Raw genomic sequence first — 27,191 nt, forward strand, 5'->3', positions numbered from 1 at the left:
TTGACAGGAGCAAACATTTAAACATGACATTAGATTAGCTGTCATGTTTTTATCTCTCTCTTGATCGATCAAAACCTGTTGGGAATTGGACGAGTAGCAGGTTTGCTTTCATTTCAAGCTTGAACTGATCGTGGGTTTGTCCTTACTGAAGCTGTTATACAAGCTTGAACTGATTGTAGATTTGTCCTTACTGAAGATGTTATACAAGCTTGAACTGATCGTAGGTTTGTCATTTACTGCAGCTGTACACAAGCTTGAAATTGGTCATAGGTTTGTCCATAGGTAGCATCATCTCCTGCCAATAGAGTATGAATCGCCAACTGTCCAGCTGTTAACTCATTGGTCATCTGAGTTGCAGACATCTGATTGACAGACAGCTGGTCTTCTGAAAAAAGCAAACAGATTTGTTTGTTGGGCGGAAAAAATACATAAAGTGGTTTTTAACGACACAAATATTTAAAGTAGCCTCTATTTAAAATAAACTGTATCAGGAAACTGACACATGGTAACATCAGCCTATTGGTTTGTCATTAAAATTGAACATACTACTACTTTCATATACTTCACTTATAGGTAAAAAACTATAAATTAAAAATGTGTATCCTTATATACAAATACAATACGTGAAGGAGATTTCTACGAAACACAACTCCTCCATTAATAATGTACGGATTTTTACAAGTGATATGTCAAAATTAAGTATGTTTTGTGTAGACGCCTCCTTTCACCAATTCCTGTAATAAAGTCCTCGGGCTTTGCCCCACAGGCCATCAAAATCCCAATGTGTTTTTATACAAAAAGATTTTGTTTACTTAAACAGACGAATAATTTGTATTAATTACAGCTGTTCATAGTAAACACATGATACACACAAGAGTGTTTGTTTTCAGTTTTGATAACTGGAGTGGAGTGATTGATTATATTATCTTTGAGTTTACTCTATTAAGTCATCGGAAATAATTATGACTGTTGTTCGTTTTGAACCTGTAATACTTTGCGATTGTTCGAATTCGAGCAACACGTGCACTAGTATTATATTAATAGGCAAGCGGCGTGAGTAACTATAGGGTAGTTACTCACGCTCATGACAAACATTGCGTTAATTTTAGAACGGTAAAATTTTTATCGTGGAGGTTATGCTATAACATACTTCATTTTGACCAAATTCATTAGGGCCATTTTTGTGAAAATTGTTTTTTCAGTTATTTTATAAGTTTTTTTTACAGGTGTAGTCTGTATTTCAAATAATGATGTACACATACACAGACACAAACAAACATACATCACTTAGAAAACCACTTATATGGGATTTTGGAGGACCCAAAACGTACCTTCCCATTCAAAACTCAAAGTCGTAAACGTTGACAAATACAAGTTTCTTTAAATATTGTACTACAATATTTATGAAAAGAAAATATAATCTAACTAGCAGAGTACCCGTCCTTTGTACGGGGTTGCATATAAGTTTAAAATACTTATTGCAGTTATACAGTCTAACCTTGATATAGATATAACGAACCTCGATATAACGAATTCCTTGATATAACGAATTTTTTTTAAATCCCCTAGAACCCTCCATAGGACACAATGTATATTTTACCTCTTCATAACAAACAAACCATAACAACGACCTTGATTTAACAAATTTTTCATGATTTCGGCTAAAATAAGACACCTCAATATAACGAATTTATCATTGTCAGAACCTCTACATAGCGAATTTAACCTCTACTTAACAAATTGTCTACGTCTTTCCCTCGAGATAACAAACCCCCCACCCCAATATCGTTTATGGTGGAAAATCTGTTTCTTTATCAAATGAAATTGAAAGGTGACGTCATCGCTTGCGCTAACATTCGTCTGCCCCGTTTTACACATCTTTGTCTGCTGCTGCTGTCACTGCACGCTATGTGACTGTGACATATGTACAGTACTGAGGACTGATTTGATTTCATTCGCTGAGGAGAGGACTGATGACGATGTAATGTTTAGTAAGATGTAATTCGGCAATAAGTGCCTAACTATGGTGACTTGTACATTTTTTGGATAAAGAGAAGCCTAAGAAAGAATATAAAAATAAAAGCAAAGAGAAAGAATAGCAACATCGTTATCTTAACATTCCTTTTATGAGCGTTTTTGTTATCTTTAAGTTGGCTATGATTATACACTTTTATAATGACTTATCTAATAATTTATTATTTTCAATACGATTTGTTTCAACTAGCAACTAGCAACTAGCAACACCAATGCTATAGTTGATGATTGTTAATGAGATTCCTATCACGAGCAGTAGCTTACAAAACTCTCTACTGTTTTGTTTTGTTCTTTACATGGTTTATGACTACACAATACAGTGTTTGGCTAGGTTTTAGGAGGGTTATATTAAGCTGTGGTTTTAAACGTACAGTTTGTAGCCTGTACCAAGGTCAATGACTAGAAATGTCATGATTGTGCAATATTAAAGATCCCTCCCCTTTATTACCCCAGATAACTAATTAATTGTGGTTCTACTTTACAATGTTAACACTGTACTGTAAAGTATTGTAGCCTATGCTACTTTAATTGTGTTGAGGTCAAATCCCAACCTACATTGACCGACGCTGGTTCTGAACCTCGACTTAGCGAAATTCCTGCAAACCTAACCTCAATATAACAAACCCCGTTTTAACGAAGTCCTTGGTATAACGAATATTCAGTTCGGTCCCTTCAGATTCCTTATACCGAGGTTGGACTGAACTCAAGCTTTGCGTTTGCAATGGGGGAGGACAAAGTTTGATAAAATTTGCTTCTTTAAACTGACGGTATACTAATGGTATACACATCTACCATAGCCATAATGTTCTACCACTTCACCTAAACAATAAAGAAAAATAAATTATTACAAATTCACAAAACATAACAAATTTTTCATGACATTGAAAACATACACAAAATTGTAAACAATCCTACATTGACAGTTCTCATTGCGAATCAAAGTTTTTTGTTGCTGCTTATTTAAAATTAGCTGTTTACATAAATGAAAAAAAAATTATAGTGCTGCACCCTGTTGGTAAATCTTACAACTTTTTAATGTTTTTGTATGTCAGAACCAACTTTCTTATTTGAAACAGGTGAAGTAAATTCTTCAATTTCTTCAGAATTTAGAAGAATTTTAAATTCTTCTAAATTCTTCAATTTCCTTTAAATATGAATACTCATAAGGCTAAGATGAGGAACTACAGAGCCACTGGGGCGGAGCCCAAAAAGATTTTTGAGATAAGAATATGCCTATATGTTAATCGGGAATGTGAGCTATCATCATGTCCAATCCGTCCAGTGGTTTATGCGTGATTGAACTTCAAACAAACACACAAACTTTCACATTTATAATATTAGTAAGATAAGATTCTTACCGGGTGGAATTTGAGGTGGCGGTGGTAGTTTGTCGTGCCGCACTCGTCTGATGTGTTCTCTATAGTGTTTAGTGTCTTTGAAAGTCTTGCCACAGATCTCACATTTGTGTGGTCTCTCCGTAGAGTGAGCGGCCATGTGTCCCTTGAGATGTGTGTTACGGACAAACTGTTTGCCACAGATTGTACATTGGTGTCTGTAATCAAAATATTAGATTAGATACAATGCTGACACATCACGGTGTGTATTAAGACCAAGACGAGTATTGACATTATTATGGTTTATTATTACGGTTCATCATTGTGTAGAATCCAGGTCAGAATGGTCGAATCCAGGTATTTTGAATCTCAAATTCAAATCCTAAAAATATTGAATCTTGAATATCGAGTTCCAAAAATAATTAAAAATGGGCTTATGGTGATTAAAAAAGCAAGAATGGAATAGGAACCATTTAAAAATAAATATTACACTAACCATAAATGACTACTCTTTGCAATGAGACCCAAGTTATGTAATTTCTTTTGACACACGGCAAAAATAACAGAGGACTAATCGGTTACATCTTTTAACCTATTTATCTAAATGAAACGATCGGTCGGTACAGGGCCGGTTCTAGGAATTTTTCAGAGTTAAGCGAACACCCGAATCAGCGCCACTTGGAATTCCCCCCCCCCCAAAAAAAAAAACCCATGAACATAACTTAACCGTATTTGTGAATTTTTTCCCAATAATTTTGGGAAGCACTTTTTTTATAAGTTTAGGTAGAAGAATAATAACTTGCAATAAAAGACTGTTTATTATGCGCAGAAATGTGACATTTATACACTTATACTCATCATATAAACTTTAGAAAAACCAAGGCCACACTAAAAAAAAACAGGCCGTAATGCTCGTCAAGCATGACGTCACGATATAAGACGGCAATGACGTAATGTTTGACGTTTGGGATCAGCTGCTTGTTTTAATCTTTCCTTGGATAATAAATAAATAAATACCTACGTCATTGCCGTCTTCTATCGTGACTTCTTTGGGCTGACTGGACTCGCCACCAGATGATTTCTACAAAAATCTACTCATTGATTTGGCTTTTTTTTCTTCCTCTTCCAAATTCGCCTTACAAATAATTACAAATTGCGCCCTTCGGCTCGCAAGATGTTTTACTCATTCATTCAGTTTATACTTTCCTCTTATTTAATGCGCTAATTATAAATTTAACTTAAAACACTCGTAATAATTCGCTTATCAACAATCATGAATCATCAAAACAATGCCAATACGATACCGATACGGTAAGGCCTACGTATACAACTAAAAGAGTGCAATACAACGTAATGCTCTGCTCTAGGATCAGAGGCAGAAGGGAGTGAAAGAAAGGGGAGGTTTCTTGTTGTGACAAGTGGCGCTGCGCGCTTGCTTATCTCGAGCATGAATGAGTCGTGAAATGAAACCCATAGGTGCCGCGCTGGCGCTGTACGCTGTCCTTGAGTTGTAGTGCTGTAAAAATATACAAATTTTTAAAGTGCTGTTGGTACAAACAGAATAAATGCCTTTATTGTGGTGCTTTGAATACTTGAACTCTGAGCAAAAATAAACAAAATTAAATTACGTTGTTCACGTAAAAAAAAGTTCCGTTGGCGCCACGGCGCCACTTTTTCGTGGCGCCATATGCGGCCGCGTAGTTCGCGTATGGGTTAAACCGGCCCTGGGTCGGTATACTTTATTTGGACGGCAAATATTCATTATTGGTTATTTATGGTTGTTGTAGGTACACTTGTTCATTTTAAATTCGTTGATCGATAGTATAGTCTGTTCATGAAATGGAAATGTCACAGTACTGTATGTATATTAACTATTAAGCAACAATAACCTCTATGGTTAGTCAATGTCACTGTTATACTGTATATTAGTCAATAATCTCTATGGTTAGGCAATGTTTACAGTATAGTGTATATTACGACATCAATAGCCTTTATGGTTATGTAATGTCACAGTATATGCCATATAATTCTATTCTAAAAAAATTGTTTGGATTCTCTTATTTCAAATTCGACCCATCCTTATTGTGTAGTAAGCTATCCACTACCTGTTAATATCATGTTGGTTCAACATATGGAAAAAGTAGGGCAAATATAAAAAAGACTCTCCAGTTAAATGATTCAAAATAATTATTGAAGAATCTTCAAAGTTCTCATTCAATAAGGTTGTATGCTTGTTGGAATTGTAAGCTTATCTTGAAAATAATAACAACGCCACCGGCTTTGCCACACTTAATAAGGTTAATATGGATTACACAAGTATGGGCATCAATCTCTTGCAGCTAAAATAACCTTAGAGTTACACCACAGAGAAGTAAGGTACAGATACAAGCTTATGGGAAAACCGTGCGCTTTTAGCTCTGGTATGTTGGGGCGATAATGTAATGAGCGAGGAAGAGCCTGAATGACGATGGCCACATAGTGTTGTTGTACAGCAGTTGTAGCGCACAGGGTCTTCCTTCAGCGTGAGCACTGTAGTATGTAAAGGCCAGGGTGAAAGGAGAGGGGGAGGGGAAGATGAATATAATTTGTTCTAGACATCAGCGACTGGTACTAGACACCACTTAAGTGTACCTTTGAATGTATCCTCTGTATCTTATTTCTCTGAGGTAACACTCATCAGTGCAACTGAAACAAGTTAGTAGAATCTACCCCCATGTCATTGTCAATGAGATAGGAACTAAAGCCTGAATGTGACACTAGCGCCGTTGTAGGTGTGAAAGCTCCAGCGGAGAACCTTGAGATTCCACAATTTACTAGGTAGTTAAACCACATTGAAAGGGTTAAGTGGACGTTAAATAATGCAGTGTGTGCTAGCAGATTAAGATAATGATGACGATTGCTTTTGGCTGCAAACATGGCAACGGTTCTTCACTAATGCAAGTCTGTCATGCATCACTTACTTGAAGTTCCCGTCATGGTTCTGTGTATGATAAGACAGTGCCGTTTTGCTGCGGAAGGACTTGTGGCACCGGCCGCACTTGTAGTGAGCAGCATGAGTCTTCATGTGGAACTTGAGAGTCGCCTTGGTGGCACTGACCAGACCACACACCTGGCAAGTGTAGGGCCCGTCACCCGTGTCACCAGCGTCTGCACCGTGTAAAGCCATGTGGCGACGCAGGGAGTCCTTGCGCAGAAACTGTTGTCCACACACCGTGCACATGTGGTGTGCTTGCTGAAGCCCAGTGTAAGATAAGTAACAGCCATGCTGATGGTAGTGTATGATTCAGGTTAGAACAAACTTTATGCTTATTTGGTTTAGGTCTGCAATTGCTGTATCAAAATGATTAGCCAATTTGATAATAATACAGTTGTTTATTTTCAAGTTGATAAATCTTTTCAGCATCTGCGATTAAAGTTTTGGATAATTTCAATTTGTCCTTCCAAAATATTTTACCAAGTAAAATTATGTTATAGGGCCCTATCCTAAACTTAATAGCAAAGTAGTAATTTAAATTAATACATCACATTTTGACCAAAAAGGTTTTATAATATAACCTGTACATTTTCTTTTTGTATCAAATGGCTCTAGCATAAAAAACACTTTTTCTAATGTATCTAGACACACTAATGTGCCAGTGTGAAGATTAATTTGTCTTCTTGATCCTGGCTGGGCTGTGAAAGGAAAAAGTATTACCACATAATTTTTAAATCACCATTGCTTTTTTAAGATCATATTTAAAGAAGAATATTTTACGGTCAACAGGGAAATGAGCAAGATAATAGATTCATTTTGTTGATTTTTCAACCTTCATAGCCTTGGTTTAAATTTTATTAGATTCAACTCCACTTAACAACACATGTTGAAGTTGATTGCTGATGCTGACCTGAGTGTGTGTCTGCATGTGTAGACGAGCCTTGGCCCGCAGTGTGAACGTCTTGTGACACAGATGACAGGAGAACGGTCTCTTCTGTCTCTCACTCAGCCCTGTAGCGTGCTGCTGTCTGTGGTGATGTGACAAACTAGCCTTCAGTAGAAACTCCTTCCCACACAACTCACAAGAGTGTTTCCTGTTACAATATATCATAAAGTAACTGAGACTTGGTACCAAACGGAACAGTAAACAGAAAGACAGAAAAGTACTACATCTAACTCAACTCACCGCTATTCATTCCAAGACTGAGATTGTCTCCTTTCTTCCTATGGTCTGTCCTTTTACCTTGTTGACCTCTATTTAAATCTCAATGTTTTGCTGTGGTTTTTGGTTCCTTCAATCACTAGGCCTACCGTATATACTATTAATTAAAATAAAACTTCAACTTCTTGACACGTAAAAATAATATAAACACTTCTTTTACTTTATAACACATCATTTAGTACATGCCTAGTAATCAGAAAGTTTACTGGTGCGATCTTAAGAAAAGTCAGATGCTTTTGAAGGTTGGAAACTGGACCAGCTGTTTTTGGTGGTTAGGCGTTTACTAAATTGTCCTGGATAAAAAAATAAAAATAAAATGCTGATCCATGTCTGTAACAAAGATTTAATCTAATTCTTTAAATATTCATCCTTTACTTATCTTTGCCTTAAAAGTTGCACCCAGGTATAATGGTGTTGTTTAAATCCAAACTAATCCATCACTAATTGACCAAAAGTACAGAGATAGAAACAAATGCTTTCACTACTGATATTTTCTGACACATCTTACAGTAAACAGCTGAATGAGTTATTTCAAGTTTAACCATAACAAGAATTTGATATCTTTCCCCCATTAGTTATTTAGTAAATAAAAATAATACTATGTTTATAATATTTTTGGATGTCAACGACCACCTGTACCACCTGTGGGTTCGGACCTCCTGTGATTTATTTTTCAATCTCCATCAATGTCAGAGATTAAAACTAAGGAGTGCAAGGAGTATTTTTTGTTTGCGTTTTATATTAATGAACAATTCTGATGCGACATAATAAATGTACTCAAAACTCAATTTCAAATTTGCTCAAGTGCGTATTAGATAAACTTATTACGCTTTTTCTTTATTAATTCTAGCTCTAAGGTGACTTACTGTCTGGGAGCCATCTTCCTTTTCTCCAGGTAGCGGTAGCGAGCAGACAAAGGGTTGTGTTTCTGTGAGTGAAGCGTAAGCAGATGTTGACTTGGAAATGATCTTCCACACTGCTTACAACTGAAACTTGAACTCTCTGGAACCTGTAACCAAAATAACAGAGTAATAAGCTACTCAATAATCCTGTGCTGCACAAAATGAGTCATTGGTCAATGTCTGAACAAAAGCCTTACAAAAAACTGATATACCAAATACCGCCACCGCTACTATTACACATATTACAAATACTAGCACAGTAATATTGATTTTTATTTAATATGGCTTCAGAACTAAGATATTAATAGAGCCTGTCCAAATTCCTAGACTAGTAAGTTATTGTTTACCGACAGAATACTTTTTAAATGATTAAATAAACAAGTCATATTTATATGATAGTATCAATTATAACTAAAGGGAATATTATATCAGACCATTAAATTTAGCAGTTAACGCTGTTAAATGTAATGGTGTGATATGATATTCTCTGCTTCCATTCACCACATACATACTTTTACGGACTCGATATCTATCGATTGTAACTGTAACTGTACATCACTGACCTGTTGAAGGACTGTATCCAGCCGACACTGAGCAGTCTCAGCAGGCCGAGTGACGTTGTGAGTGCGGTAGTGAGCGTTCAGATACTGTCTGCAAGTTCACAGAAAAGATATTTAATACACTATCAGTATCATAGAGCATTAATCAATGTAGGCTGGCATTGCTTCTAGTTTCAAGTACTTAAGCACTAGAATTAAAATGAATTTTACATGTTTGATAGCTGATTGGGATCAAAGTCAAATAATGCACCTACAATATTTAATACTGTGCTGGCTTCCATATTAGCTTGTCGCTATGAAATTACATGCACACAAATACAAGTTACAGTTAATGAGACGTATGTTACCTGGTGGTAAACTTCTTATCACACAGATGACAAGTGTGCTGAGGTTCCCCATGGGTTTTACGGTGGAAAGTCAGCTTGGCTTGGGTTGGGAACCTTTTGTCACACAAATCACAGCAAAACTTGTAATCACCTGCAACAATCATGGTTGCTCTCAGATATTTAAATCATAGTCTTTGATTTCTAAAGTTTTATTATAAAGTGCTGCGAAAACCTGTAAAAATCATAGTTTTTATATGAGGTAAGGACATTTGTTTGGAGCGCCTAACTATACAAAACTGCAAGGAATTTCAATTGTATTTACTCAATTACATTAATGCCACTAGGAATTTGGTCTGATTCTCACAGCACCCACGATGTCACACTCTATTTTGTTGAATGTAAATCTTGGCCAGGTCACTAAACTTAATTCTCAGACACTAAATAGAGTTGGTGCATAGTCGCGGATCCATAGCTTTACAGGAAGGCAATGATGTTGCATAGATCTTAGAATCAATAATTTACACTGTGTAGCCATGTCGAATATTGGTCGTTTTCATGTTTACAATTAATTAAATGCAGCCAATCTCAATCTGTGATATAATTTATAGCTACTGTGATAATTTTGTGTATTAGTTTAAGGATTTTTTTGACGAAATCAATTACAATATTGTATTGTTTAAAGATGGAATAAATGACTATTCATTGACTATTCATTGACTATTCATACCACTACCACAAAACAATAATCAGTAGGCTGATATTTATTCTTGTGTATTAGCAAATGTCGTTTTCTTTCTATTCAACATACCTTTCTGAGGCCCACGTGGACCAATCAATTCAAACGTCATCGAACACCAATCAGAAAATTAGGTACTCGATAATCATGAAATAAAGTCAATAAGTTAAAAACTTACGAGTATGTGTGAGCTGGTGAGTGTCCCTGGTCACTTTCTGTGTGAATGTTTTGCTGCAGTAGCTGCAAGCGAATGGTTTAACTCCGAGGTGACACTTGAGGTGGGTGTCTAGGGCTGACTTGCGAACAAACAGCTTCCCACACTCTTCTGAGGGACAAAAACTGAATATCAAACTGCACCGGTAACTTTTATATCTTGAAAAAGATTTGATTAAAAACTCAAGCATTTACAATGTTTGAAAAATGTAAGGTAATATGGACATAACCTCTTAAAAACATATAAAAATTTCCCTCTGAAACCAAAATACCAAAACACTGATTTTTAATTCCAGATTTTTAAGGGACTTTCAGACAAGTTTACAACAGTAAATAAGTCAAGACATAGACATAACAAGAAATTTCATTATGGTGTGGGTAGCCTCCGGATTGCGAATAATAACTATGATAGTGGTTTAAATACCTTATTCATGCAATCCAATTGTTGTCTCCACAACTAGTTTCAACCTGCTAGGAGGTCATCATCAGGTGAGTACAAGGATGAATTACTTCATATGAAGGTCGTCAGTAACAGTTTTTTTACATTTACACAAACACACGATGAATAATAAACACATAGTGCGCACACATATACGGCCGATAAAAACATTGCAACAAGAAATATCTACATACTGCAAGAGTGGGCTGATTCTGTGTTGAGGTTATGTTGTCTTGTCACATGAGCTGCGAGGTTTGGGCTTGTGGTGAACAATTTGCCGCAGTGTTCACAACAGAAACACTTCTGTCCTGAAACATAACAAATAATTAGAGAAAGAACACAGTCTAACATACAGTACTTTGATCTTGAAATAGTATAGGCCTAACAAATTTAAGATTAAGACTAAATTCCAGTCATTATTTCACTATATATCTAAGGCACTTTGCTGAAGTAGAGTATATTAGGTATTCGTTTGGGAAGTTTATTTCATTAATCAAGGCAATTATTAACGATTTGGCTGACATGACGTGTTTACCTGAATGGGTGGCTTGATGGTTTGTCAGGCTACCCTTTGAGCTGAGAACCTTGTTACAAATAGAGCACTGAAACTTGTCTTTGGCTACTGTTGTTGGTTTGTCTGTCTCTGATTTCTCTACTTCTTGGTCATCATCCTAGATTCAAAAGTCAATCATTACTATAGGACAGTTCAAAAGAAAATATTCACAGAAACATTGGTCCTGTTGTTACAGAGCCAAGTCTAACTCTCGAAACTGTTCCTTCTGGACGGTAGAGTCAAAATCACAAGTATTTGATGAAGGTTGAGCATGATAAAAACTAAACAGAGGAAAACAGGAATACAGACAAGAACTATTATTCATACAAATTTGTTATGGTTAGTTTCCTTAAAATGGCAGAAGAAATTTCAATACTTTATTGGGTGCCCTTTGATGACATAACAAAGTCTTACCTTTCTTTACGAGTCAGTAGCTGAGTGGTTATTTGTTTGACAAGTAATCGGAAGGTTGAAGATTCAGCAGATTTATAATGGTTGGAGACCAGGCTCAGATTCTTTTATCATTGGTCTTTTAGTAAATAAAATAATCATGGCTAACAAAACTGATCTTAGCCCAGAACAAAACACACAGATCAACTCATAGATCATCTCACCCCATTCTACACTCATTGTGGCTTTATTATCAGTTTAGAATATGCTTGAAAGAGTGTGTCACTATTTTAAAGAATTGTAGACTGCAATACTAACCTTCTCTGCTGCAGGGGTCCAAGGTGGTTCCGCAGTAGGCTCAATAACAATCTCCGAAGCGAGGTAGTGGTTGTTCATCAACCCAGTGGGAGCCATGAAACCTCCAAGTACATCATGACTGACTGTTAGTGGCTCGGATACAAAAATCTAAATAACAAATTGTATGGAAATTAAACCATATACAACATTTGATTGACTCAGAAATAATTGTTTGTGCATTCTAAGAATGATAAAGTTTGAAAACAGAACTAAGAAATACCTTTATGTACACCATTCATTTAGGCTGTACCCATTGTCCTAAATTAAATAATTTCTATTGAACAAAACATAATTCTTTATAAAATAAGGAATAATTAGACTATAGACATGACTGTTACCCATTGTACTTCTTACAAGGGTATGTTTCTAAAAGATCAGGCCATTAGGGCACCACTTAACATTTTAATTGTACGAGGGTTGTTTTTTTTTCCACCTTCGATAGGCTATGAACAAAAGACAAGTTCATATAAAACATTAAATTTATTACCAAAAGTTTGGTCCATTTATGGTTACTTTTTGACATAATCACCAAAGAGATTGAGACATTTGCTATATCTGTGCACCAGCTTTTTAATACCCTCTTCAAGAAAAGTGGCCGCCAGTACATTCAAAAAACAAAAAAATTCAAAAAAACAAAAAATGTCAAAAAAATTAAAAAAATGAAGAAAAAATATAAAAAGGACTTTAAAATTTCTAGAAATTCAGTAAACAAAGCAATAATGGTGAAACTGTGGTTTATTTAACCATCCTGTCAAACGGTTGAACCAAGTCATCTGAAACGACAGTAATGAGCTGGTTCAACAAGTTGGCAGAATGGTTAAATAAACCACAGATTCACCATTATTGATTTGTTTACTGAATTTCTAGACATTTTAAAGTCCTTTTTTTATTTTTTCTTGATTTTTTTATTTTTTTGACATATTTTTGATTTTTGATTTTTTTTGTTTTTTGGAATGTACTGGCGGCCACTTTTCTTGAAGAGGGTATTAAAAAGCTGGTGCACAGATATAGCAAATGTCTCAATCTCTTTGGTGATTATGTCAAAAAGTAACCATAAATGGACCAAACTTTTGGTAATAAATTTAATGTTTTATATGAACTTGTCTTTTGTTCATAGCCTATCGGAGGTTGAAAAAAAAAACAACCCTCGTATAAGTAAAATGGTTAAGTAATTGTTGTTGTATTCATTCATGCTCTTACATTAACTATGGGTCAGGGGCAGGGCCATGTTTAAACTCTATGATACACTGATGGCTCACACAAGAGAGCCTATTCTGATTCCTCTTTCATTGGGGCTTGCGAGGCTTAGAAATACACCTAGCATTGCCCCAACGCGATGAACTTGACTCTTTGTCTTAAAAAATCCGATCCGCAAATAGACCTAGTTGGGTCTCAGGCTAAAGTAAGATAGAGTCAAAATCAAGTTAGGTACTTTGGAAAGTATTGATTTGAAAAAAATATTAATTATACTATAATCAGAATAAACGTGGTGAAAAGAAATTAGGAACACAAAACTTAATAGAAAGTTAATGTCATTGTCCTCAGTCACAAGGAAATAGTGAGTTTTTTCTGCAGCCACTGAGTAATTGTGAATGTCTATTACGTTGACAGAAAAATAGTGAATATTTTTGCGATCTTCTACGTCTGCTGAGGTCACATCGAACACTTCCCGTGTTTACAAGGATATATCATTTCTGTCTCCCATGGTCGCGACTAAATAGTAAATATCTTTTGCGATTGTTTGATTGTTGATTAGTTGTGACATAATTACCGTCTCCCCCGATCGCGGCAAAATCTTGAACATCTTCCGCATTTGCAGAGAGATCATTTTCGTCTTTCACAACCGCGGCAACATCATGAACGTTCCTTACTTATGGTCATAGAGGAATTGTGATAATCTTTTTCAGTTGCTGAGACTCCATCATCGTCAACTGGGATCGCAGTAATGTCGTGATTTTCAATTGTGCAATCTTCGCAGACGGTTTTGGCAACCACAAAGATAAAAGCTCTACTCAATATTTTAACCCCCTACCAGACAGATGTATTAAATGCAATTTTCAATAGAAAAAATTCCTTTGAGGCCCCTTGCCCTAGCATCTGCCCTTATACAGCCTTGGTCTTGGGCATCTTAGTATTACCTCAGATGTGTGAATGAAGTGTGACGCTGATATGAGGTCACTAGGAACCATTTGATGGGTGTTGTTGGTAGCATCGCTCGGATGTGTTGTAAGTTGGGTGGACTTTGATTGTTCAGACAGTAGCTGCAGCTTATCAAGCACATTCTGAAAGGAAAATTCTTTTCAGTGACCAATTACACAAAAGTTTGAAACAACCAAACAACCAATAGGGGCTTTGATTGAAGTTGCACCGTCATAGCACATTAGATAAGTTAAATTAGGTTTTTAAGGCTACACACATTTTAGGCGGTGAAACCTAATGTAAATGGCTAGGTACGGTATATTAGCCTACAATGGCCTGCTACAAGTTGAGTCGCAGAAAAAGCAAGGTGGCAGCCACCTACCAGCGAAGCAGTTCTTTAGCAACGGGGTCGCTGAGACCCGCTAGTGTTAAGGGCTCCATACGACTCAATGAAATTTTACAGATCTAGTGGCTGACGGGTGGCTGCTCAGGGTGGCTGTGACCTAATGCGAAGGTGGCCTAAATGTACATCAATATGATAACCTACCTTTATTTCTTGCAACAGAGTAATGAAATTCTCAAGATACTTTTCTGCAGAGGGGTTGAAGAGGATGTCTGAATAGTTGAAAGTAAACGTCTGAAGCACACCGATATTCTGAAACTGAGAAAGAAAGTATTAGGTTATGATAGTTTAATTTTAAAACCCTCCGAGTGTTATTTGTCGATGCGTCGACACATAACACACTTTGTGTAGTGTTTTGTGTCGATGCATCGACTCACAAACACTGTTTACGGCGAAGGCTCTATGACTGACAAAATCGGATTGAACTGGATCGAGTTAGGTATCATTTTATTTTGCAGATTCAGAGCTTTCTCCGGAGGTCTGTCTCTAAGCGCTTTTCATTTTAGTTCCGAAAATATTGTAGCAGACAGCTGACGTGCGTATTTGTAAACAGCTTGGTTAACCTCGCACCGATGACTGATGTGTTTTATTACGTTTATCATTGTTTTAGTGTTAAAAATCAAAAGTAGTGATATACGTGGTGCATTATAAGAAGATTTAAGTGATTTTGAAGGGCTGGTTGATGATCCTGAAGAAGTAGTGATATTGATGTAAATTATCAGCCAGATTCCTAGCTATGGTTAGGCTATGCATTCTTAGCTAAACGCTATGTACCGAAATCTGTTTTTTGCCCATAACTTATTTATTTGCAAATCTAAGTTACTTCCTTATATTATTATATGTTTGTAATCCTCATAAAATTTAGAACAAAGTGGCTATTCAAATATTTATAGGCCTATAATTTATACAATTTCATTGAGCGCAAACTTATTTTTTTTTTAATTTTCCAAAATATTTTTTGTTACCGGTACCTAAAAAAATTTTTTGAAACAAAATGTTCCTTATGTTTTATGTATAATATTGAAGCCCATGATTTTCTAAACAAAATGGTATATAGAACAGTATACAGTAATTAACACGTTCGCTGCTGAGCGCTAGATGCCGGGACGGCGCCAGTTGCTGAACTACGCTCGGCCGCTGCGTGACATTGCCACCGATACACTGAATTACAGTAAAAACAACAGTAGTTATACTGGATGGCAATGTTCTGCAATAAAACTGGCTTTGGATATAGTACTAAGTGATTATGATAGATAGCAGCACTACCCAGGTTACAGTCGGTAAAGTAGTGTCGCTATCTAGCAGGAAAGAGGTAAAACAAAGCCCTGTTCCAAACGACCCTGGTGGTGATTTGGGAAACTATATTTTTTATTGTCAGAAAAGTACGTCCCCACGAGCTGCAAAGAAATATAGAACGCTAGTGACGTGCTGGCTTATCCATAGCAACGTTAAACAACAATGAACGGTGACGTTCTGGAACGTTCTTAGCTCCTGGCGCCGGGGCCCGGCTGACGTTCCGGAACGTCCGTAGCAGCGAACGTGTTAACATTGTTTTCAAGCTTCTCAGATCCGTTTTAATAAAACCTTGCAAATGGGCAAAAAATAGGCAGACATTAAGGCCAAAACAAGGGACACTCGGAGGGTTAATAGATATATTTAAAAATATCGATTATTAATCAATATTTTCAATTCGATAGTTTCAATCGATATTAGCATAGCCCAGTTAAGAAACTGTAGGCCTACCCATTTTTTTTACTATTACTAACCTAAAAACTTAGGTGGTCAAGAAAACGCAATACTTACAAAAACTAACGTTCTCTCGAATATATGAATCACATCACTGGCAAGGCTGGCGAAAGAAGTCTGGAAATTCACAGTTGACATCACGGAAGCACTTAAACTCAATCAGGGATTTGTTGTTTGTTTGCAATTTTTTGTAACTCTCTTTAGCCTCTTATCTCGCGTTTGTTTTGTTTCCGTTTATATTACCTTAACCTAACCCCACTGCCGACATGACATCAACATCACGACAAGACGACATCGGGCATCTGCTGACTCTGACTCTCCTCTCCGCCCTCCGGCCTCCGCGAGTGCTGATCGGTGCTGATCAGTGATCTCGATCTGATCTGATCACTGGCGGTGGCGGGCGGAACTCCGGTCCGAGATCCGATCCGACCCATCGATATTTAATCGGTTACGGTTCACTTACACTACAAATCATAGACACTATGAGCCTCCAAATATTTTATTCTTAAAACACATGGCTCACTTACTCTACAGATCATAGTGCCTATGAGCCTCGTGTCTTATATTAAAAAATACAGTAGGAAGGTTCACTTACTCTACAGATCATAGTGACTATAAGCCTCGTGTCTTATATTAAAAAATACAGTAGGAAGGTTCACTTACTCTACAGATCATAGTGACTATAAGCATTGACTATATAACACCACATCGTAGTGTTATATAGTCAATGCTATAAGCCACGAGCCTGCGGTAAAATATCACAGACATCACTTCGAAAGCCACTTCCTGGGGCCCATTTCATTTCATAATAAAGTACAAACTAATATTATTAGTAAATCAGCTGATCGTCCAATGCAAATCTAATGGAAATTACAAGTTTGTAACTTGTAGTTTATTATGAAATGGGCCCCAGGGGTCCAGGGGAACCAAAAACAAAAATTATTACGCTCATAACCGAAACTCGATAATTATGACGAAAACAATGATTTCTCCATACAGGTACTATGTGAGTAGTAAGTAAAAGTAAATATTCAACAAATACATAATGTTTGTATTTTTTTAACAGTTTATCTGTCCATTTTGTAACAAACATAGTTATTCACAGTACAATGATAAATGAACAGTTACCAGATGATGTTGTCTTATCTGGATCATACAAGTGTGTATTATATAACCTGATATATACTCAAAATGTGTTTTATTCTATACCTAACGTTTAATTAAATTTAACATAAAAATCCCGCTCCCTCCATTTTTAAAAGTATTTAGTCCAAAAATGTAATAAATTTGCTTGCGCGCAGGCCTACATATTTATTTCATGATGATAAATAATTGAGGTTATGCAATACACTTAGGCTATGTAGGCAGTCGCAGCAGTCGAAGCCGGGCATAGCGCATAGAGTTTCACGAACGCAAACCGCGCAACGTGTAGCCTAGCTAAATGAACTGTAGTGTAAGTGAACCATCTAATATTTTACCGCAGGCTCGTGGCTCATAGTCACTATGATCTGTAGAGTAAGTGAACCATCCTACTGTATTTTTAAATATAAGACACAAGGCTCATAGGCACTATGATCTGTAGAGTAAGTGAGCCATGTGTTTTAAGAATTACATATTTGGAGGCTCATAGTGTCTATGATTTGTATTGTATGTGAGCTGTCCCCGTTTAATCATCTATGTATAATAACTCCCTGGATGCGCGCTGAGGTTGAAGTAGGGCTCGAAAAACGGTCCGCCATGCCGCTGCCTCGCTCTGTCCGCGAGGAGTGGGGATAAAGGCATGAGTCACCCTAGTGACGAGCGTCGCGCCCGCTCTCGTCGCGTATTGCTATGTTAGTTTTGTGGAAATATTACAAGTAAAATTTATTATAACGAACTTAAGGAGGTTTGTAAGCAGATATAATTAATCTAATTACTTGCTCACACTTTACTGACTATGCATTAAAAGTAAATCTCAAAAGAAATTTAGTTATGCTATGAAAGAGTTAGATTTATTTATAACCTATTTGAACATTGGCCAGAACAAAATATCACAATAATTATTTGATCACATAAGCATGTCATCATTTGCTGCTGTGAGCCCCAATGATTATTGAGAGACTTAGCAACATGTAAGAATATACATTTTGGTTATATTACACAGTATGTTTCTTTGTCATTCGTGTTTGTAAAATATATTATATGTTGTTAAATAAAAGGAGTGTATAATATTTTATGCCAATACTACTGCGAATCCAAAATGCATATATATATAGACTACGCGGTAAGCAATAAAACGCATAAACACACGCTTGTAAATTTAGTTACCCATCCTTCGTAATGTATTTATATCGTTCATTGTTATTTCATTGTTATTTGTATTGTTTATTGTTCTCACAAAAATATTTATCATGTTTATTGTTATTTCATTGTTATTTATATTATTTATTGTTTTCTAGGTTAGTCCATGTGCCATTTATTGTATACATATCTTCGTCATTCATTTAACTATGTACTTGCTTATCTTTACTCAGTTCTCTCTTGGTCCAAGTTTTTCACATGTATACTTTACTCTTATTATTGTTACATTTGACATTCCTTTTATTGTTATTATTATTATTATTATGGATTATCTAGTCATAATGAGCAATTTACAACTCAATCAAACTGTAAAATTGGTGTAAATCCGTTGGCAAATAAATAAATGTAATAACGAAATAATATTAAATATAATTTAATGTCTATAATGATAATTAAATGTCAGAAACTCAGTATCTACTAACAGTATCTACTAGTAAGCACCGATCTCTATTGTAGTAATAATATAGTAAGTCCCGTAAACTGATGCCTAGCCGGCCGAGCTCCTAGCGCCAATGCCACGCCAAGCGATTTTATGCATATTTTTAATCGCTTAAAAATGATACAACCAAACTCCGTATCAAAAAAGCTTCAAATAAAAAACATAATTCATACTTTAATCTTAAACTTTGCTGCAGGAATTTTTTTTCCTAGCCAAAAAATAAAAAAGTTCATCGCTTACTACATTTTTCATGTTTTTAGGTGTGTTAAAAAACGATCATCAGTTTTAATTTGCCTAAATAAATGATAAAAATATGTTTAGGTTAAAAACAAACTATACAGTAAGAAGCACTGTCTTTTCCAGAAAATAAAAATAAAATTTGAAATTTTTACGTTGGTAAATAAGTGAAGGAGGGCAGGTCGAATGAAAGTATGGTATGTTTGTGTAAAAGACAGAGGTTCATACGGCCCGTCCACCTCGGTATCCCACCAATTCGATTGGTGGGCACGGAGCGTTTTTCACCACACATCGCGCTATCCAGTAGAGTATTATACATCGATGTGTATAATAACTCTACTTTAGTTTGGTGGCAAATTTCATTTTGGTTTTTGTTTTTTGTTGTCTCCTGTTAATAGATGGGATTTAGTAGAATCCCATGGTGGAACCACCACTTCTTATTTGTTAACATAAAAATTTCTAATTTATATTTTATTTTTCTGAAAACTAGTGCTTATTACTAAGTAGTTAGTTTTTACATATTTTTTATAATTTATTTATTCAAATAGTTACCCCTCCTTCGTAATGTAATTGCATATTTAATGTGTATAATGATAATTAAATGCCAGAAACTAAATCCCGTAAACTGATGCCTAGCCGGCCGAGCTCCTAGCACCAATGCTGATTGTTTAAAACTGGTGATTGTTTTTAACACCATTAAAAACATGAAAAATGTAGTAAGCGAGGAACTTTTTTAATTTTTTGGTCAGGAAAAAAATCCTGCGGCAAAGTTTTGGATCAAAGTATGAATTTAATTTTTTATTTGAAGCTTTTTTTAATACGGTCTGCTTGTATCACAAGCGAAGGCATAAAATCGCTTGGCGCGGCATTGGCGCTAGGAGCTCGGCCGGCTATGGGCATCAGTTTACGGGATATAGATACTGAGTTTCTAGCATTAAATTATCATTATATTAAATCAATATCTCATTACATTACGAAGAATGGTAATTAAATTTACAAGCGCATGTTTATGCATTTTAATGCTTACCGGTAGTCTATAGTAAAAAAATTCTTAGAATCAAAGAATAAATGTTGGATTCCACATTTAGTATTTAATACTTGAGAAAATATTTTGTTATTGTTTTACTTCAGATAGAATAATCAATGAGATATTTGCATAAAATGTTATACACTCATTTTATTTAACAACATAATGTTTTCCAATCACGTTAATCACAGTATGACAACGAAACATACTATATAAACAAAATATATATTCTTAAATGTTGCAAAGTCTCTCAAGATAATAATTGGGCCTCACAGCAGCAAATGATGACATGCTTATGTGTTGTGCTTGTGGTTCTTATAACCCCCAAAGGGCCTAAACCGTTGCAGGTCTACAGTGTCTATGATGCTTAAAGCAAGCAGAATGTAATCACATAAAATTGTATTTTCTCAATATCTTCATAGTATGCATATCTTTACGAAAAAAATACATAAACAAACAGCTAGTAGTTTTTACATAATCTGCCAAAAACATGAACTGGGATTGTAAAGCAGCAAACTCATATGAAATTGCATTATTGTGCCATTTTTATTAGCCTAGGGATGGAAGTTATTAATCTCATCAAACACTCCTTATCTTCTCTTTTGAGCTCATATTATGAATGATCATAAAGTAAGCTAGTGATAGAAGAAGGCAGATGTCATCCCTTAAAATATTAGGTGAAACTCGATAGCAAATAATCGTTCCAACGAGGAGGGAGGTGGGCTGTACGTACACCCGGTGAATCAAAGTCGTAGGCTGGATAGAGCTTTAGTTCATTCTTATATGACGTGCTGCGAAATGATTGTATTATTCCGAGGATTTAAACAAAAATGTAAACTTAATTATACTCACCATGTAAGTATATATATGAATTTTAACGGATAATGTTTTGGCCTCTCGGGACCTCAAAATGAAAAAAGTAAATCGGCTAATCGGTACAGGTCGGTAAGGTCTTATCATGAGACATACGGTAATAGCTTATTCCCTGTATGGGAAATTCGCTAAAAGTAAATCGGTCCCTGGTCTAGGTCTTCCCATATGACCAACAGTGATAGAGTATTTCCTTCAAATAGGAATTGTAGTTGACGCAACTAATATTGTAGTTGATGAAAAAACATAATCGGAAACCATGGCTACACGTATCGGCTGTGGTAGGCCTAACGTTCAATCATAATCTCGATAAGAATTAAACAATTAATAATTTGTCCTTTTAAAAGCTACTCATATTCTTTGTTGCAGTAGGAAGGGTTTGTAAAGCAAAATCTTTTTAGAAAGTTTTTAAACATGAAATTGCAGTCTTTTTTCTTATGGAATCAAATTATATTTTGACATTCTCATGTATTTTTACAGTTCAACGTTTAATGTCTTATTTCATGAATTAAACCTATCCTCAGGATTCCGAGCACCGGTACAACTCCAGAACAAAAAATATACAAACAGCCTTTGCATTTGTGCTTAGTTACAGTAATGTTTGTCTATATAAAAACAACGAAATTACTGCAAACACTTGATTTTGCAAAACAATTTATTTGGTCAAAATGACAGTAATGATAAATGTATGCCAGCCTAGCATCGTTCTACCCATGTATTTGCATTTTCAATCCATAAAAATCGAGTGATCGGAGTGTGATACCACTTTTGAGGCGATACAATTAGCTACACATTATTCAGTCACACAATATTAATAAGCCTTATGTTACAAATCGATCCCCATTTTTGTTTCCAAGTCAAGGGCGTGGGTTCGAGCATTTTGTTATCATTGACCTGTAACGTTATTTGTGTAAAGTAATTTTATATCATACTACACATAAACAGGTACTTTTCCATCCGTATTGATAGGCTGGAAAGTTGCCCTAAGCCGAGCCTACACACGACAAAGCAACCTAATGTACTTTTATCGTGCACTGCACGGTAAAAGCTTTTTACCGTGCACTTAGTCAGATGATGAAATAAACAGCTAATTGCAACGGCCTATTTGATTTTCTGAAATATAAAAATATTATAATTTATGTTATGTCCTAAATAAATTGTGTTATGAGTATAAAATGTAGTATTTTTTCAGTGTAGTATGATGTAAAGTATCGGACGTTACTCGCCCGGTAAGGTTTACCGTACTCGTACGAAAATCCCGCACTCGGCTACGGGAACTGTCTTGCTCACACGGTAAAACACCACTTACCGGGCTAGTAACGTGATACTGTATACTATTATGGCCGAAACTTTCGTTTTACGTATGGGTTATCTGATGGGATCAAAACACACTCCTCTTTTGAACTGTTTTTTGCTGTATTCTAAAAACTGAATTATTTGTAGTTTGTATTCGATAAGATATGTATTGCAGATCAGATAATAAATAGTAACTCTTGTTTAAAGAGCAGCTAATATATTTGGTAATTAATACGCTACTAAGAAGTACCATATCATTCACATGTCAAAGTATTAGCCAAGTTTAGATTAAGAAAGAACTTTGTTCTTTTGAACTGCAGACAGAGTGTGCTGATGTGAAATAGTTGAAAAATCTGTCGTCTATACCAACTTAATTGTCTAGTCCTATAGTTAGGCATGAAAGTACCCCCACCTCGGGTAGGTCTACACTTTAACATAATTTATATCCCCATCAATATACCAAAATCAATTCTAATAGTCGAGGTAGTAATGCATTGTATCGATTAAATTGACTTATATCAATAATTCAGACCTTGCGTCACGAATAGATTAGTATGTTGCAAGAACTTCTAAAGTTTGCACGTAAAAAAGAAATTCATCAAATTAATGGTTTTGTTTCGCTTACCTTCTTTCCGACTAGGGCATGTGTTTATCAGATTAATTATGTAAATCCACAATAACGCAAAGTTCAGGGTAAGGAGTACTTGTAGTTGGTCTGAGAGAAGGCAGAAATCAAATATTTAATGCCTTTCTTCACATATAAGGCAGTGGATTACAAATATAAAGCCAAGATACGATACTTTAGTCCAAGAACTAGGACAGGTAAGGCACCTTAAGTGTAATTAGGATTTAGTTTTCCCATGTTTACTGTTCTTAATAGCTTTAATAGTGTTAAACGAATACATTGATACAATTTTAAATTTCTTTAAAATCTTAGGAAGTTTGTTTCAAATCGCAGATACCGTTTGTTAATTGTAAGTTGTATATTTTATACTTGCTTATTATTACTATTACTTAATGATTAGGTGTCCGTAATTATAAGGATCACTATTTCTGTATACAGTTATAAATTAGTCCAGACTTTTGAGAATGCTCATACTACTGAAGTATCTAGGAAAAGCCGTTATATCCACTAAACCATGTAGATCTGGACATAGCATAGATTGCCAGATATTTAAGTTGTGACATGTAAAGAGATAGTTTAGAAATCTAATAAAAATTGTTAATACTACAACAATTTTTACTTTTACAAGTAATGCCTTCTATTACGAATTCTACAATTATCTTCAAACACCAATTTGACAAATAAAACACATTTCTGTAGGAAATTTAATTTAATAAAAGAGCTCTGCATGATTTTGATCAATGATTGGTTTCAGATTTCGTCTATGGATTCCCATTTACCAGATAGTTTCCAGATCACCTTAAAGACAGCGAATCTGTTGATCTGGGCTTCAAAACCCATATCATTCTTACTTTCTCTCCTACGATTATCGGGTTTTGCGTTTTTCTTACTCACTACAATAGCTTGCCTCGAGAAAGATCATCTAAAAAACGCAAATTATATAACTTTGAATGACTCACTGATCCTTTTTGACATAATTTTGTTTGAATCATGTTACTTCTGGGGTAGAAAACGCTTGCGTTTGATTACAGAGAGATTGTCTGACCAAAAGAAACACCACCGGAATTCCAAAATCTCTGAAGAATACTACGAAAGCCAACGACTTTATTTGAAGGTGATGGTGACGACTTTCCTATTGTTTCCATTATTCTGTTTGTTTTCATTGCCTAAACATTCTAGCCTAGAGTGCGTTCAATTTTTCTTGGGACACGTTTGGCACTCAAAGTACGATATGTATTTCTATAGTTTAAATATAATCACAACGGTAACGGGATTGATAACGTCGATTGTGTGGAATTTCAGTATGTTTTCTATGGTAGCTTTTGTAAGATTTCAAATCCGTCTTCTAGTCGAGAATTTAAATCGCATCAACGAAACCACAGACATCTCAATGAATTTGCAATCCGAACATCTTGGCGAGTCTTTCAACTCAAGAAGTTCCAAAAAAGAAACAGAAAACCAGGTTCTTACAGCTGGTAACAAACAAGTTTTAAACGAAAAAGTAAATATTAAAGCTTTCCAAAAATACTTCTGGGGGAGAAGGTTAGAGAAGCAAGTTAAACTGTTTCTGAAGAATATAGTTGTCCAGCACATCCAAATCATTGAGTAAGTTAATATTGATACTAGTTAATTAAGGAATGCGTCTTGTAATTAAACCATCTTAAAGTTTATCTTTAAGCTTGAACTTGAACTAAAAAAAAACTGTTTTCATAATAAATATGTTAATGCTGCCTAATTATTTCAGACAATGAGTTTATAGAGCTACATAGTTTATATGTGGTCCGATATCTCCATGATGCTCTACGTCTACGATATCCCCTGGAGGTTTTTCACCTTTTTAAATTGTTATGTTTAATGTTAATTTTCCATGATATCCATAAAATAACGTAAAATCTGATTCTTACAAGAACGGCTCAAACGATTAGGATTAAACTTTAATATCTCATATTCCTTTTGTCCCTGAACCAAACGTTTCAACCCCCATCACTGTATCAACAATCTGACACTTTCCCCCATTAGCTTGTCAACAACCCTTACCATGGGTAAGCGATGAAAGTAACCAACTATGATATAATACGTAAATATCACAAAAGTTGCATTAACTTTTGAACCCTAGTTTTTACAGCAATAAGGGGTTGCACTATGTTTTTAAGAATAAGTACCACCACATACAAATTTCAATAAAAACTGGCTTTTTTCGAAAATACCATTTTCCCTTATTTCATTGGGGTTTTTTTTATGGGAAAGTAACATAATTTACAATAACTCTTGAACCGTAATTTTTACAGGAATGGGAGTTCTACCATTTTGTTCAGAATTTAAAGGGATAAACCATACTAAAGTTTTATCAAAATTGTTCGGGCTGTTTTTGAGAAAATCCACATTAATCTAAAATCCAAACACCGAATTTTTTTAGAAAATCGATGTTTTTCGCTATTTTATGGGTTTTTATGGGAAAATCCCCATTAAAAATAAAAATTTTCAAAAAATTAAAAAATAAAATCCTGGAGATACCATGGATCTACATACCAAATTTCATCAAAATCGGACCACAGGTGTAGTCTGTAGCTCTGTACACATCCACATATACGAACGCACGCACACACACACACACACTTATCACTTGGAAAACCACTTTTTTGGGTCCAGGAGGACCCAAAATGAATATATCCACTCAAAACTCAAACTCGAAAATGTTGTCGAAAACAATACTTTCTCCATATACTATTGTACAAAATTGTAATTATTACATCTTAAACAAAACAACAATGAAATACAAAGTAGAAGATCCCACTCCAGACGTAAGCCTATGCAGGGAAAACATTTGATTCCAATACATCAACATTCAAAATGAATTTGGAAGATATTACATTTTAGGTACTGTATATTAATCAGTTAGGTAATTTGAATGATAAATAAAAGCTTGTTGATTAAATTTGTCCATTTAATTACTACAAAATGTATTGTAAGGGACATACTCTCCTCGAAATACCAATTTTTATAGTTCTATTGATTTAAGATTTTAAGTGACAAATAAGAATCTCTCTATAGATTTTAAATTTTCAGCTCTTGTTAGTTGTCTACAGCTTGTTAGTAAACCAAAATCACCGGCATTGTACAGTTTGAATATTTTCAGACGAAATTGTTTTTCCAATCGATCATTTGCTTAATATACCTTAACCAAAATGTAAGGTTTTAAAAGCTGTCGTTCTTGTGTGACATAAATAAGTGAGTTTTTGATAGAAGAATTCTAATACAGTGATGAATAACTCAGATCAATAACTAGTAATAAAACAACATATTAACTGATGAATTAACACTACCTCATAATTTAATGAATAACTGGGTATAAACCAATTAACGCAACTACTATTTTGCGCCTAGGGATGTAAAACTAACAGAGGAAACCTTTCGATGGTGTATCTTATTCTACACCCAGATTGGAACCGTCATTGCAGCTTTTGGAATCTCACAGGTGCGTATACATTGTATCATAAGTGATAATTATATTAGTAGATATGTTTCCTTATTATTAAAAGTTACGAAGAAAATCTTATATGGATAGCTACCGTGACAAGATCTTTAGTGCCATATTTGAGAAAATAAATATATATTTTTTTTTAAATTAACATAAAAAAATATATTAAATTACGTTAGTAGTCTAGGAAACCCGCCCAAGACGAAATCGAGTGCAAGATTACCATACGATTACGGTAAACACATTTTGGACGAGTGACGTACGATATTTTTCACCATACTACTCTAAACTAAGCTAATAATAAAACACTGTACAAATTCGTTGTATATTCCCACCAACTTAAGGACTTCCCTCATAACTTCTAAGAGATGTTATATGCTTTCTTTTATAACCACTCATTGCCAATTATAATCAGCTGGTGACCTTTAATAGTATATTTCATAAACAAACTATCATTACATATTCGAGATTTGAAGTGCGAGATTTATTAGAGCACTTCTAATATCGTCGAGAATACGTAATGACCTACTTTCACTCACGAATACTAGGAA

At 35.1% G+C, this 27,191-nt stretch overlaps 2 protein-coding genes across 2 annotated transcripts in view; one reads left to right on the forward strand and one right to left on the reverse strand.

Annotated features, from left to right (window-relative positions):
* Nucleotides 1-16,642, reverse strand: LOC129002740 (oocyte zinc finger protein XlCOF6-like). Its single transcript, XM_054430767.1, has 14 exons — nt 16,386-16,642; nt 14,727-14,840; nt 14,179-14,322; nt 12,002-12,148; nt 11,276-11,411; nt 10,935-11,048; nt 10,267-10,413; nt 9,374-9,503; nt 9,030-9,117; nt 8,431-8,573; nt 7,253-7,436; nt 6,329-6,600; nt 3,393-3,586; nt 1-385 (listed from the first exon to the last, which is right to left on the reverse strand). Exons 1-14 carry the CDS (start codon nt 16,464-16,466, stop codon nt 234-236), a joined length of 2,046 nt encoding a protein of 681 aa, XP_054286742.1. The 5' UTR covers nt 16,467-16,642; the 3' UTR covers nt 1-233.
* The window catches only part of LOC129002349 (uncharacterized), a 16,161-nt gene continuing 5,564 nt past the window's right edge, over nt 16,595-27,191 (forward strand). The window contains exons 1-3 of the mRNA XM_054430085.1: nt 16,595-16,682; nt 24,512-24,767; nt 26,547-26,637. Coding sequence (XP_054286060.1) covers nt 16,595-16,682; nt 24,512-24,767; nt 26,547-26,637 — 435 coding nt within the window. The remainder of the gene's footprint in view (nt 16,683-24,511; nt 24,768-26,546; nt 26,638-27,191) is intronic.

The sequence above is a fragment of the Macrosteles quadrilineatus genome, unplaced genomic scaffold (assembly GCF_028750875.1).
Source record: "Macrosteles quadrilineatus isolate MER2022 unplaced genomic scaffold, UCM_ALF_1.0 Scaffold_9__3_contigs__length_116548681, whole genome shotgun sequence".
Lineage (NCBI taxonomy): Eukaryota > Metazoa > Arthropoda > Insecta > Hemiptera > Cicadellidae > Macrosteles > Macrosteles quadrilineatus.

Excerpts from the sequence above, each read along its gene's own strand:
- LOC129002740 (XM_054430767.1), bottom strand. The coding sequence starts at position 16,466 with ATGTCAACTGTGAATTTCCAGACTTCTTTCGCCAGCCTTGCCAGTGAT. Across the intron at positions 14,323-14,726 it reads CTCTGTTGCAAGAAATAAAG|AATGTGCTTGATAAGCTGCA; the intron begins GTAGGTTATCAT and ends TTTTCCTTTCAG. Across the intron at positions 6,601-7,252 it reads ACATGCAGACACACACTCAG|CAAGCACACCACATGTGCAC; the intron begins GTCAGCATCAGC and ends ACTGGGCTTCAG.